A 16776-nucleotide genomic window follows, 5' to 3' on the forward strand; every position below is an offset into this window, starting at 1 on the left:
CAAATCAAACATAGAACAATTGTTAAGTGAAATGAATAAAGTTATAATACTAACAAATAAAACAATTCCAATAACTAACAGGACTTTTCAAATCGCAAAAAAGCGCAGCCTTTGCGATTTGCTAATCGCATTGTTTCACATTGCGATTAATCGATTTGAAATCGATTAATCGTTAAGCCCTGCTCCAAACCGGTGGTTCGTAACCTCAGAAGGGGGGCATCTCGCACACCCCCCCAGGTTAAAGAACCACTCCGCTAAACGCTTTGTTCCCAAATGTGGGAGGGGAAAACCGGAAAACCCGGAGAAAAATCCACGCAAGCACAGGGAGAGAGACACACAGCCTCCAAATATACAGTAGCAGCAGCAGGCGTCAGGGACTCACGACCTCCTGTATACCAGGCGAGGTAGTTAACATCTCATAGCCACCGTGATGATGAGAGAGAGAGACACAGACACACGCTGTACACGCACAGGACACAGACAGAGAGACACACGCTGTACACACACAGGACACAGACAGACACACGCTGTACACACACAGGACACAGACACAGAAAAAACACACGCTGTACACACACAGGAAACAGACACAGAGAGACACACGCTGTACACACACAGGACACAGACACAGAGAGACACACGCTGTACACACACAGGACACAGACACAGAGACACACGCTGTACACGCACAGGACACAGACACAGAGAGACACACGCTGTACACACACAGGAAACAGAGAGACACGCTGCACACACACAGGATAGACACAGAGAGACACACGCTGTACACACACAGGACACAGACACAGAGAGACACACGCTGTACACACACAGGACACAGACACAGAGAGACACGTGCTGTACACACACAGGACACAGACACAGAGAGACACACGCTGTACACACACAGGACACAGACACAGAGAGACACACGCTGTACACACACAGGACACAGACACAGAGAGACAGACGCTGTACACACACAGACACAGACACAGAGAGACACACGCTGTACACACACAGGACACAGACACAGAGAGACACACGCTGAACACGCACAGGACAGACACAGAGAGACACACGCTGTACACACACAGGACACAGACACAGAGAGACACGTACTGTACACACACAGGACACAGACACAGAGAGACACACGCTGTACACACACAGGACACAGACACAGAGAGACACACGCTGTACACACACAGGACACAGACACAGAGAGACACACGCTGTACACACAGGACACAGACACAGAGAGACACACGCTGTACACACACAGGACACAGAGAGACACACGCTGTACACACACAGGACACAGACACAGAGAGACACACACTGTACACACACAGGACACAGACACAGAGAGACACACGCTGTACACACACAGGACACAGACACAGAGAGACACACGCTGTACACACACAGGACACAGACACAGAGAGACACACGCTGTACACACACAGGACACAGACTGAGAGACACACGCTGTACACACACGGGACACAGACACAGAGAGACACACGCTGTACACACACAGGACACAAACACAGAGAGACACACGCTGTACACGCACAGGACAGACACAGAGAGACACACGCTGTACACACACAGGACACAGACACAGAGAGACACACGCTGTACACACACAGACACAGAGAGACACACGCTGTACACACACAAGACACAGACACAGAGAGACACACGCTGTACACACACAGGACACAGACACAGAGAGACACACGCTGTACACACACAGGACACAGACACAGAGAGACACACGCTGTACACACACAGGACACAGACTGAGAGACACAAGCTGTACACACACAGGACACAGACACAGAGAGACACACGCTGTACACACACAGGACACAGACACAGAGAGACACACGCTGTACACGCACAGGACACAGACACAGAGAGACACACGCTGTACACGCACAGGACAGACACAGAGAGACACACGCTGTACACACACAGGACACAGACACAGAGAGACACACGCTGTACACACACAGGACACAGACACAGAGAGACACACGCTGTACACACACAGGACACAGACTGAGAGACACGTGCTGTACACACACAGGACACAGACACAGAGAGACACACGCTGTACACACACAGGACACAGACACAGAGAGACACACGCTGTACACACACAGGACACAGACACAGAGAGACACACGCTGTACACACACAGACACAGACACAGAGAGACACACGCTGTACACACACAGGACACAGACACAGAGAGACACACGCTGAACACGCACAGGACAGACACAGAGAGACACACGCTGTACACACACAGGACACAGACACAGAGAGACACGTACTGTACACACACAGGACACAGACACAGAGAGACACACGCTGTACACACACAGGACACAGACACAGAGAGACACACGCTGTACACACAGAGGACACAGACACAGAGAGACACACGCTGTACACACACAAGACACAGACACAGAGAGACACACGCTGTACACACACAGGACACAGAGAGACACACGCTGTACACGCACAGGACACAGAGAGACACACGCTGTACACGCACAGGACACAGAGAGACACACGCTGTACACACACAGGACACAGACACAGAGAGACACACGCTGTACACACAGGACACAGACACAGAGAGACACACGCTGTACACACACAGGACACAGAGAGACACACGCTGTACACACACAGGACACAGACACAGAGAGACACACACTGTACACACACAGGACACAGACACAGAGAGACACACGCTGTACACACACAGGACACAGACACAGAGAGACACACGCTGTACACACACAGGACACAGACACAGAGAGACACACGCTGTACACACACAGGACACAGACTGAGAGACACACGCTGTACACACACGGGACACAGACACAGAGAGACACACGCTGTACACACACAGGACACAAACACAGAGAGACACACGCTGTACACGCACAGGACAGACACAGAGAGACACACGCTGTACACACACAGGACACAGACACAGAGAGACACACGCTGTACACACACAGACACAGAGAGACACACGCTGTACACACACAAGACACAGACACAGAGAGACACACGCTGTACACACACAGGACACAGACACAGAGAGACACACGCTGTACACGCACAGGACAGACACAGAGAGACACACGCTGTACACACACAGGACACAGACACAGAGAGACACACGCTGTACACACACAGGACACAGACACAGAGAGACACACGCTGTACACACACAGGACACAGACTGAGAGACACACGCTGTACACACACAGGACACAGACACAGAGAGACACACGCTGTACACACACAGGACACAGACACAGAGAGACACACGCTGTACACGCACAGGACACAGACACAGAGAGACACACGCTGTACACGCACAGGACAGAGACAGAGAGACACACGCTGTACACACACAGGACACAGACACAGAGAGACACACGCTGTACACGCACAGGACACAGACACAGAGAGACACGCTGTACACGCACAGGACACAGACAGAGAGACACACGCTGTACACACACAGGACACAGACAGAGAGACACACGCTGTACACGCACAGGACACAGACAGAGAGACACACGCTGTACACACACAGGACACAGAGAGATGCACGCTGTACACACACAGGACACAGACAGAGAGACACACGCTGTACACACACAGGACACAGACAGAGAGACACACGCTGTACACACACAGGACACAGAGAGATACACGCTGTACACACACAGGACACAGACAGACACACGCTGTACACACACAGGACACAGACAGAGAGACACACGCTGTACACACACAGGACACAGACAGAGACACACGCTGTACACGCACAGGACACAGACAGAGAGACACACGCTGTACACACACAGGACACAGAGAGATACACGCTGTACACACACAGGACACAGACACAGAGAGACACACGCTGTACACACACAGGACACAGACACAGAGAGACACACGCTGTACACACACAGGACACAGACACAGAGAGACACACGCTGTACACACACAGGACACAGACACGCTGTACACACACAGGACACAGACACAGGGAGACACACGCTGTACACACTCGGACACAGAGAGACACACGCTGTACACACACAGGACACAGACACAGAGAGACACACGCTGTACACACACAGACACAGAGAGACACACGCTGTACACACACAGGACACAGACACAGAGAGACACGCAGTACATGCACAGGACACAGACACAGAGAGACACACGCTGTACACGCACAGGACAGACACAGAGACACACACGCTGTACACGCACAGGACACAGACACAGAGAGACACGTGCTGTACACACACAGGACACAGACACAAAGAGACACGCTGTACACACACAGGACACAGACACAGAGAGACACACGCTGTACACACACAGGACACAGAGAGACACACGCTGTACACACACAGGACACAGACACAGAGAGACACACGCTGTACACGCACAGGACACAGACAGAGAGACACACGCTGTACACGCCCAGGACACAGACACAGAGAGACACACGCTGTACACGCACAGGACACAGACACAGAGAGACACACGCTGTACACGCACAGGACACAGACACAGAGAGACACACGCTGTACACACACAGGACACAGACACAGAGAGAGACATGCTGTACACACACAGGACACAGACACAGAGAGACACACGCTGTACACGCACAGGACACAGAGAGACACACGCTGTACACACACAGGACAGACACAGAGAGACACACGCTGTACACAAACAGGACACAGAGAGACACACGCTGTACACACACAGGACACAGAGAGACACACGCTGTACACACACAGGACCCAGACACAGAGAGACACACGCTGTACACACACAGGACACAGAGAGACACACGCTGTACACACACAGGACACAGAGAGACACACGCCGTACACGCACAGGACACAGAGAGACACACGCTGTACACGCAGGACACAGACACAGAGAGACACACGCTGTACACACACAGGACACAGAGAGACACACGCTGTACACACACAGGACACAGAGAGACACACGCTGTACACACACAGGACACAGACACAGAGAGACACACGCTGTACACACACAGGACACAAACACAGAGAGACACACGCTGTACACGCACAGGACAGACACAGAGAGACACACGCTGTACACACACAGGACACAGACACAGAGAGACACACGCTGTACACACACAGACACAGAGAGACACACGCTGTACACACACAAGACACAGACACAGAGAGACACACGCTGTACACACACAGGACACAGACACAGAGAGACACACGCTGTACACACACAGGACACAGACACAGAGAGACACACGCTGTACACACACAGGACACAGACTGAGAGACACACGCTGTACACACACAGGACACAGACACAGAGAGACACACGCTGTACACACACAGGACACAGACACAGAGAGACACACGCTGTACACGCACAGGACACAGACAGAGAGAGACACACGCTGTACACGCACAGGACAGACACAGAGAGACACACGCTGTACACACACAGGACATAGACACAGAGAGACACACGCTGTACACACACAGACACAGAGAGACACACGCTGTACACACACAAGACACAGACACAGAGAGACACACGCTGTACACACACAGGACACAGACACAGAGAGACACACGCTGTACACACACAGGACACAGACACAGAGAGACACACGCTGTACACACACAGGACACAGACTGAGAGACACACGCTGTACACACACAGGACACAGACACAGAGAGACACACGCTGTACACACACAGGACACAGACACAGAGAGACACACGCTGTACACGCACAGGACACAGACACAGAGAGACACACGCTGTACACGCACAGGACACAGACAGAGAGACACACGCTGTACACACACAGGACACAGACACAGAGAGACACACGCTGTACACGCACAGGACACAGACACAGAGAGACACGCTGTACACGCACAGGGCACAGACAGAGAGACACACGCTGTACACACACAGGACACAGACAGAGAGACACACGCTGTACACGCACAGGACACAGACAGAGAGACACACGCTGTACACACACAGGACACAGACAGAGAGACACACGCTGTACACGCACAGGACACAGACAGAGAGACACACGCTGTACACACACAGGACACAGAGAGATACACGCTGTACACACACAGGACACAGACAGACACACGCTGTACACACACAGGACACAGACACAGAGAGACACACGCTGTACACACACAGACACAGAGAGACACACGCTGTACACACACAGGACACAGACACAGAGAGACACGCAGTACATGCACAGGACACAGACACAGAGAGACACACGCTGTACACGCACAGGACAGACACAGAGACACACACGCTGTACACGCACAGGACACAGACACAGAGAGACACGTGCTGTACACACACAGGACACAGACACAAAGAGACACGCTGTACACACACAGGACACAGACACAGAGAGACACACGCTGTACACACACAGGACACAGAGAGACACACGCTGTACACACACAGGACACAGACACAGAGAGACACACGCTGTACACGCACAGGACACAGACAGAGAGACACACGCTGTACACGCCCAGGACACAGACACAGAGAGACACACGCTGTACACGCACAGGACACAGACACAGAGAGACACACGCTGTACACGCACAGGACACAGACACAGAGAGACACACGCTGTACACACACAGGACACAGACACAGAGAGAGACATGCTGTACACACACAGGACACAGACACAGAGAGACACACGCTGTACACGCACAAGACACAGAGAGACACACGCTGTACACACACAGGACACAGACACAGAGAGACACACGCTGTACACACACAGGACACAGAGAGACACACGCTGTACACACACAGGACACAGAGAGACACACGCTGTACACACACAGGACCCAGCCACAGAGAGACACACGCTGTACACACACAGGACACAGAGAGACACACGCCGTACACACACAGGACACAGAGAGACACACGCCGTACACACACAGGACACAGAGAGACACACGCTGTACACACACAGGACACAGACACAGAGAGACACACGCTGTACACACACAGGACACAGAGAGACACACGCTGTACACACAGGACACAGAGAGACACACGCTGTACACACACAGGACACAGACACAGAGAGACACACGCTGTACACACACAGGACACAGACACAGAGAGACACACGCTGTACACACACAGGACACAAACACAGAGAGACACAAGCTGTACACGCACAGGACAGACACAGAGAGACACACGCTGTACACACACAGGACACAGACACAGAGAGACACACGCTGTACACACACAGACACAGAGAGACACACGCTGTACACACACAAGACACAGACACAGAGAGACACACGCTGTACACACACAGGACACAGACACAGAGAGACACACGCTGTACACACACAGGATACAGACACAGAGAGACACACGCTGTACACACACAGGACACAGACTGAGAGACACACGCTGTACACACACAGGACACAGACACAGAGAGACACACGCTGTACACACACAGGACACAGACACAGAGAGACACACGCTGTACACGCACAGGACACAGACACAGAGAGACACACGCTGTACATGCACAGGACAGACACAGAGAGACACACGCTGTACACACACAGGACACAGACACAGAGAGACACACGCTGTACACACACAGACACAGAGAGACACACGCTGTACACACACAAGACACAGACACAGAGAGACACACGCTGTACACACACAGGACACAGACACAGAGAGACACACGCTGTACACACACAGGACACAGACACAGAGAGACACACGCTGTACACACACAGGACACAGACTGAGAGACACACGCTGTACACACACAGGACACAGACACAGAGAGACACACGCTGTACACACACAGGACACAGACACAGAGAGACACACGCTGTACACGCACAGGACACAGACACAGAGAGACACACGCTGTACACGCACAGGACACAGACAGAGAGACACACGCTGTACACGCACAGGACACAGACACAGAGAGACACACGCTGTACACGCACAGGACACAGACACAGAGAGACACGCTGTACACGCACAGGACACAGACAGAGAGACACACGCTGTACACACACAGGACACAGACAGAGAGACACACGCTGTACACGCACAGGACACAGACAGAGAGACACACGCTGTACACACACAGGACACAGAGAGATGCACGCTGTACACACACAGGACACAGACAGAGAGACACACGCTGTACACACACAGGACACAGACAGAGAGACACACGCTGTACACGCACAGGACACAGACAGAGAGACACACGCTGTACACACACAGGACACAAACACAGAGAGACACAAGCTGTACACGCACAGGACAGACACAGAGAGACACACGCTGCACACACACAGGACACAGACAGAGAGACACACGCTGTACACACACAGGACACAGACAGAGAGACACACGCTGTACACGCACAGGACACAGACAGAGAGACACACGCTGTACACACACAGGACACAGAGAGATACACGCTGTACACACACAGGACACAGACACAGAGAGACACACGCTGTACACACACAGGACACAGACACAGAGAGACACACGCTGTACACACACAGGACAGACACAGAGAGACACACGCTGTACACACACAGGACACAGACACAAGGAGACACACGCTGTACACACACAGGACACAGACACGCTGTACACACACAGGACACAGACACAGGGAGACACCCGCTGTACACACTCGGACACAGAGAGACACACGCTGTACACACACAGGACACAGACACAGAGAGACACACGCTGTACACACACAGACACAGAGAGACACACGCTGTACACACACAGGACACAGACACAGAGAGACACGCAGTACATGCACAGGACACAGACACAGAGAGACACACGCTGTACACGCACAGGACAGACACAGAGACACACACGCTGTACACGCACAGGACACAGACACAGAGAGACACGTGCTGTACACACACAGGACACAGACACAAAGAGACACGCTGTACACACACAGGACACAGACACAGAGAGACACACGCTGTACACACACAGGACACAGAGAGACACACGCTGTACACACACAGGACATAGACACAGAGAGACACACGCTGTACACGCACAGGACACAGACAGAGAGAGACACGCTGTACACGCCCAGGAACCAGACACAGAGAGACACACGCTGTACACGCACAGGACACAGACACAGAGAGACACACGCTGTACACGCACAGGACACAGACACAGAGAGACACACGCTGTACACACACAGGACACAGACACAGAGAGAGACATGCTGTACACACACAGGACACAGACACAGAGAGACACACGCTGTACACGCACAGGACACAGAGAGACACACGCTGTACACACACAGGACACAGACACAGAGAGACACACGCTGTACACACACAGGACACAGAGAGACACACGCTGTACACACACAGGACACAGAGAGACACACGCTGTACACACACAGGACCCAGACACAGAGAGACACACGCTGTACACACACAGGACACAGAGAGACACACGCTGTACACACACAGGACACAGAGAGACACACGCCGTACACGCACAGGACACAGAGAGACACACGCTGTACACACACAGGACACAGACACAGAGAGACACACGCTGTACACACACAGGACACAGAGAGACACACGCTGTACACACACAGGACACAGAGAGACACACGCTGTACACACACAGGACACAGACACAGAGAGACACACGCTGTACACACACAGGACACAGACACAGAGAGACACACGCTGTACACACACAGGACACAGACACAGAGAGACACACGCTGTACACACACAGGACACAGACACAGAGAGACACACGCTGTACACACACAGGACACAGACTGAGAGACACACGCTGTACAGACACAGGACACAGAGGACACACGCTGTACACACACAGGACACAGACACAGAGAGACACACGCTGTACACACACAGGACAAAGACACAGAGAGACACACGCTGTACACACACAGGACACAGAGAGACACACGCTGTACACGCACAGGACACAGAGAGACACACGCTGTACACGCACAGGACACAGAGAGACACACGCTGTACACACACAGGACACAGACACAGAGAGACACACGCTGTACACACACAGGACACAGACACAGAGAGACACACGCTGTACACACACAGGACACAGAGACACACGCTGTACACACACAGGACACAGAGAGACACACGCTGTACACACACAGGACACAGACACAGAGAGACATACGCTGTACACACACAGGACACAGACACAGAGAGACACACGCAGTACACACACAGGACACAGACACAGAGACACACGCTGTACACACACAGGACACAGACACAGAGAGACACGTGCTGTACACACACAGGACACAGACACAGAGAGACACACGCTGTACACACACAGGACACAGACACAGAGAGACACACGCTGTACACACACAGGACACAGACACAGAGAGACACGCGCTGTACACACACAGGACACAGACACAGAGAGACACACGCTGTACACACACAGGACACAGACACAGAGAGACACGTGCTGTACACACACAGGACACAGACACAGAGAGACACGTGCTGTACACACACAGGACACAGACACAGAGAGACACACGCTGTACACACAGGACACAGACTGAGAGACACACGCTGTACACACACAGGACACAGACACAGAGAGACACACGCTGTACACACACAGGACACACAGAGAGACACACGCTGTACACACATAGGACACAGACACAGAAAGACACACGCTGTACACGCACAGGACAGACACAGAGAGACACACGCTGTACACGCACAGGACACAGACTCAGAGAGACACGTGCTGTACACACACAGGACACAGACACAGAGAGACACGCTGTACACACACAGGACACAGACACAGAGAGACACGCTGTACACACACAGGACACAGACACAGAGAGACACACGCTGTACACACACATGACACAGAGAGACACACGCTGTACACACACAGGACACAGACACAGAGAGACACACGCTGTACACACAGGACACAGACACAGAGAGACACACGCTGTATACGCACAGGACACAGACACAGAGAGACACACGCTGTACACGCACAGGACACAGACACAGAGAGACACGCTGTACACGCACAGGACACAGACACAGAGAGACACACGCTGTACACACACAGGACACAGACACAGAGAGAGACACGCTGTACACACACAGGACACAGACAGACACGCTGTACACACACAGGACACAGACACAGAGAGACACACGCTGTACACGCACAGGACACAGGATCACGTGACCCTCGCCGATCACGTGACCCTCGCCGATCACGTGACCCTCGCCGATCACGTGACCCTCGCCGATCACGTGACCCTCGCCGATCACGTGACCCTCGCCGATCACGTGACCCTCGCCGATCACGTGACCCTCGCCGATCACGTGACCCTCGCCGATCACGTGACCCTCGCCGATCACGTGACCCTCGCCGATCACGTGACCCTCGCCGATCACGTGACCCTCGCCGATCACGTGACCCTCGCCGATCACGTGACCCTCGCCGATCACGTGACCCTCGCGCGGGGGAGGGCGGGAAATAGGCGCTCCTCGGCACGTAAACATTCGCGTTGTTTTACATTAAGCCCCAGGTTCGTTGTGGTGTTGTTACCGTTGTCGACGCATGATGCGTGGCTTAATAAATTAACTTTTACGTTGAAAAAAGAAAAAGAGAGTGAGAGAACAGGCTAGCAGTGGAGAGGCTAGGAGAGTGAGAGAGAACAGGCTAGCAGTGGAGAGGCTAGGAGAGTGAGAGAGAACAGGCTAGCAGTGGAGAGGCTAGGAGAGTGAGAGAGAACAGGCTAGCAGTGGAGAGGCTAGAAGAGAGAGAACAGGCTAGCAGTGGAGAGGCTAGGAGAGCGAGAGAACAGGCTAGCAGTGGAGAGGCTAGGAGAGAGAGAACAGGCTAGCAGTGGAGAGGCTAGGAGAGTGAGATAGAACAGGCTAGCAGTGGAGAGGCTAGGAGCGTGAGAGAGAACAGGCTAGCAGTGGAGAGGCTAGGAGTGTGAGAGAGAACAGGCTAGCAGTGGAGAGGCTAGGAGCGTGAGAGAACAGGCTAGCAGTGGAGAGGCTAGGAGAGAGAGAACAGGCTAGCAGTGGAGAGGCTAGGAGAGTGAGATAGAACAGGCTAGCAGTGGAGAGGCTAGGAGCGTGAGAGAGAACAGGCTAGCAGTGGAGAGGCTAGGAGTGTGAGAGAGAACAGGCTAGCAGTGGAGAGGCTAGGAGACAGAGAACAGGCTAGCAGTGGAGAGGCTAGGAGAGTGAGAGAACAGGCTAGCAGTGGAGAGGCTAAGGAGAGTGAGAGGACAGGCTAGCAGTGGAGAGGCTAGGAGAGTGAGAGAACAGGCAGGCAGTGGAGAGCCTAGGAGAGTGAGAGAGAACAGGCTAGCAGTGGAGAGGCTAGGAGAGTGAGAGAGAACAGGCTAGCAGTGGAGAGGCTAGGAGAGTGAGAGAGAACAGTCTAGCAGTGGAGAGGCTAGGAGAGAGAGAGAGAACAGGCTAGCAGTGGAGAGGCAAGGAGGGTGAGAGAAAAGGCTAGCAGTGGAGAGGCTAGGAGCGTGAGAGAGAACAGGCTAGCAGTGGAGAAACTAGGAGAGTGAGAGAGAACAGGCTAGCAGTGGAGAGGCTAGGAGCGTGAGAGAGAACAGGCTAGCAGTGGAGAGGCTAAGGAGAGTGAGAGAACAGGCTAGCAGTGGAGAGGCTAGGAGCGTGAGAGAGAACAGGCTAGCAGTGGAGAGGCTAGGAGGGTGAGAGAACAGGCTAGCAGTGGAGAGGCTAGGAGGGTGAGAGAACAGGCTAGCAGTGGAGAGGCTAGGAGAGTGAGAGAGAACAGGCTAGCAGTAGAGAGGCTAGGAGAGAGAGAACAGGCTAGCAGTGGAGAGGCTAGAAGAGTGAGAGAGAACAGGCAAGCAGTGGAGAGGCTAAGGAAAGTGAGAGAACAGGCTAGCAGTGGAGAGGCTAGGAGTGTGAGAGAGAACAGGCTAGCAGTGGAGAGGCTAGGAGCGTGAGAGAACAGGCTAGCAGTGGAGAGGCTAGGAGAGAGAGAACCGGCTAGCAGTGGAGAGGCTAGGAGAGTGAGATAGAACAGGCTAGCAGTGGAGAGGCTAGGAGAGTGAGATAGAACAGGCTAGCAGTGGAGAGGCTAGGAGCGTGAGAGAGAACAGGCTAGCAGTGGAGAGGCTAGGAGTGTGAGAGAGAACAGGCTAGCAGTGGAGAGGCTAGGAGACAGAGAACAGGCTAGCAGTGGAGAGGCTAGGAGAGTGAGAGAACAGGCAGGCAGTGGAGAGCCTAGGAGAGTGAGAGAGAACAGGCTAGCAGTGGAGAGGCTAGGAGAGTGAGAGAGAACAGGCTAGCAGTGGAGAGGCTAGGAGAGTGAGAGAGAACAGTCTAGCAGTGGAGAGGCTAGGAGAGATAGAGAACAGGATAGCAGTGGAGAGGCTAAGGAGAGTGAGAGAACAGGCTAGCAGTGGAGAGGCTAGGAGCGTGAGAGAGAACAGGCTAGCAGTGGAGAAACTAGGAGAGTGAGAGAGAACAGGCTAGCAGTGGAGAGGCTAGGAGCGTGAGAGAGAACAGGCTAGCAGTGGAGAGGCTAAGGAGAGTGAGAGAACAGGCTAGCAGTGGAGAGGCTAGGAGCGTGAGAGAGAACAGGCTAGCAGTGGAGAGGCTAGGAGGGTGAGAGAACAGGCTAGCAGTAGAGAGGCTAGGAGAGAGAGAACAGGCTAGCAGTGGAGAGGCTAGGAGAGTGAGAGAGAACAGGCAAGCAGTGGAGAGGCTAAGGAAAGTGAGAGAACAGGCTAGCAGTGGAGAGGCTAGGAGTGTGAGAGAGAACAGGCTAGCAGTGGAGAGGCTAGGAGCGTGAGAGAACAGGCTAGCAGTGGAGAGGCTAGGAGAGAGAGAACCGGCTAGCAGTGGAGAGGCTAGGAGAGTGAGATAGAACAGGCTAGCAGTGGAGAGGCTAGGAGAGTGAGATAGAACAGGCTAGCAGTGGAGAGGCTAGGAGCGTGAGAGAGAACAGGCTAGCAGTGGAGAGGCTAGGAGTGTGAGAGAGAACAGGCTAGCAGTGGAGAGGCTAGGAGACAGAGAACAGGCTAGCAGTGGAGAGGCTAGGAGAGTGAGAGAACAGGCTAGCAGTGGAGAGGCTAGGAGAGTGAGAGAACAGGCAGGCAGTGGAGAGCCTAGGAGAGTGAGAGAGAACAGGCTAGCAGTGGAGAGGCTAGGAGAGTGAGAGAGAACAGGCTAGCAGTGGAGAGGCTCGGAGAGTGAGAGAGAACAGTCTAGCAGTGGAGAGGCTAGGAGAGAGAGAGAGAACAGGCTAGCAGTGGAGAGGCAAGGAGGGTGAGAGAACAGGCTAGCAGTGGAGAGGCTAGGAGCGTGAGAGAGAACAGGCTAGCAGTGGAGAAACTAGGAGAGTGAGAGAGAACAGGCTAGCAGTGGAGAGGCTAGGAGCGTGAGAGAGAACAGGCTAGCAGTGGAGAGGCTAAGGAGAGTGAGAGAACAGGCTAGCAGTGGAGAGGCTAGGAGCGTGAGAGAGAACAGGCTAGCAGTGGAGAGGCTAGGAGGGTGAGAGAACAGGCTAGCAGTAGAGAGGCTAGGAGAGAGAGAACAGGCTAGCAGTGGAGAGGCTAGGAGAGTGAGAGAGAACAGGCAAGCAGTGGAGAGGCTAAGGAAAGTGAGAGAACAGGCTAGCAGTAGAGAGGCTAGGAGGGTGAGAGAACAGGCTAGCAGTGGAGAGGCTGAGGGTGAGAGAGCACAGGCTAGCAGTGGAGAGGCTAGCAGAGTGAGAGTACAGGCTAGCAGTGGAGAGGCTAGTGACGTTCACCTGCACCACGATGGGGTGGCCGGCGTCCCTCACGCCGCTGCTGCTGCAGCAAACTTCCATGGCGCTGTGAGTTGCGATCCTTCTCCTCCTCCTCCTGCTGTGTGAGGATAGTTAATAAACAAGCACACTGCTACTGTGTGAGGATAGTTAATAAACAAGCACACTGCTACTGTGAGGATAGTTAATAAACAAGCACACTGCTACTGTGTGAGAATAGTTAATAAACAAGCACACTGCTGTGTGATAGTTAATAAACAAGCACACTGCTACTGAGTGATAGTTAATAAACAAGCACACTGCTACTGTGTGAGGATAGTTAATAAACAAGCACACTGCTGTGTAAGGATAGTTAATAAACAAGCACACTGCTACTGTGTGAGGAAAGTTAATATACAAGCACACTGCTACTGTGTGAGGATAGTTAATAAACAAGCACACTGCTACTGTGTGAGGAAAGTTAATAAACAAGCACACTGCTGTGTGATAGTTAATAAACAAACACGCTGCTACTGTGTGAGGATAGTTAATAAACAAGCACACTGCTACTGTGCGAGGATAGCCTGTTCTCTCACCCTCCTAGCCTCTCCACTGCTAGCCTGTTCTCTCACTCTCCTAGCCTCTCCACTGCTAGCCTGTTCTCTCACCCTCCTAGCCTCTCCACTGCTAACCTGTTATCTCTCACTCTCCTAGCCTCTCCACTGCCTTCCTGTTCTCTCTCACTCTCCTAGCCTCTCCACTGCTAGCCTGTTCTCTCTCACGCTCCTAGCCTCTCCACTGCTAGCCTGTTCTCTCACCTTCCTAGCCTCTCCACTGCTAGCCTGTTCTCTCTCACGCTCCTAGCCTCTCTACTGCTAGCCTGTTCTCTCACGCTCCTAGCCTCTTCACTGCTAGCCTGTTCTCTCACTCTCCTAGCCTCTCCACTGCTAGCCTGTTCTCTCACTCTCCTAGCCTCTACACTGCTAGCCTGTTCTCTCACTCTCTTAGCCTCTCCACTGCTAGCCTGTTCTCTCTCTCCTAGCCTCTCCACTGCTAGCCTGTTCTCTCTCACTCTCCTAGCCTCTCCACTGCTCGCCTGTTCTCTCTCTCTCCTAGCCTCTCCACTGCTAGCCTGTTCTCTCTCACGCTCCTAGCCTCTCCACTGCTAGCCTGTTCTCTCACCCTCCTGGCCTCTCCACTGCTAGCCTGTTCTCTCATGCTCCTAGCCTCTCCACTGCTAGCCTGTTCTCTCACCCTCCTAGCCTCTCCACTGCTAGCCTGTTCTCTCTCACTCTCCTAGCCTCTCCACTGCTAGCCTGTTCTCTCTCTCCTAGCCTCTCCACTGCTAGCCTGTTCTCTCTCACTCTCCTAGCCTCTCCACTGCTAGCCTGTTCTCTCTAATTCTCCTAGCCTCTCCACTGCTAGCCTGTTCTCTCACGCTCCTTAGCCTCTCCACTGCTAGCCTGTTCTCTCTCTCACTCTCCTAGCCTCTCCACTGCTAGCCTGTTCTCTCTCACGCTCCTAGCCTCTCCACTGCTAGCCTGTTCTCTCTCACGCTCCTAGCCCGTCCACTGCTGCCCTGTTCTCTCTCTCCAAGCCTCTCCACTGCTAGCCTGTTCTCTCACTCTCCTAGCCTCTCCACTGCTAGCCTGTTCTCTCACCCTCTCCTAGCCTCTCCACTGCTAGCCTGTTCTCTCACCCTCTCCTAGCCTCTCCACTGCTAGCCTGTTCTCTCTCACTCTCCTAGCCTCTCCAC

At 53.4% G+C, this 16776-nt stretch overlaps 1 protein-coding gene across 2 annotated transcripts in view; it reads right to left on the reverse strand.

The window, feature by feature from the left end:
• LOC142910703 (uncharacterized) overlaps positions 1-16776 on the reverse strand; it is a 153290-nt gene that overhangs the window by 4197 nt on the left and 132317 nt on the right. For both annotated transcript variants that reach the window (XM_076060101.1, XM_076060100.1), the window contains exon 2: positions 15045-15141. In XM_076060101.1, coding sequence (XP_075916216.1) covers positions 15045-15104 — 60 coding nt within the window. In that variant the 5' untranslated portion in view covers positions 15105-15141. The remainder of the gene's footprint in view (positions 1-15044; positions 15142-16776) is intronic.

The sequence above is a fragment of the Petromyzon marinus genome, unplaced genomic scaffold (assembly GCF_048934315.1).
Source record: "Petromyzon marinus isolate PM22_M1 ecotype Great Lakes invasive population unplaced genomic scaffold, UKy_Petmar_22M1.pri1.0 PM_G_Scaffold_15, whole genome shotgun sequence".
NCBI lineage: Eukaryota > Metazoa > Chordata > Hyperoartia > Petromyzontiformes > Petromyzontidae > Petromyzon > Petromyzon marinus.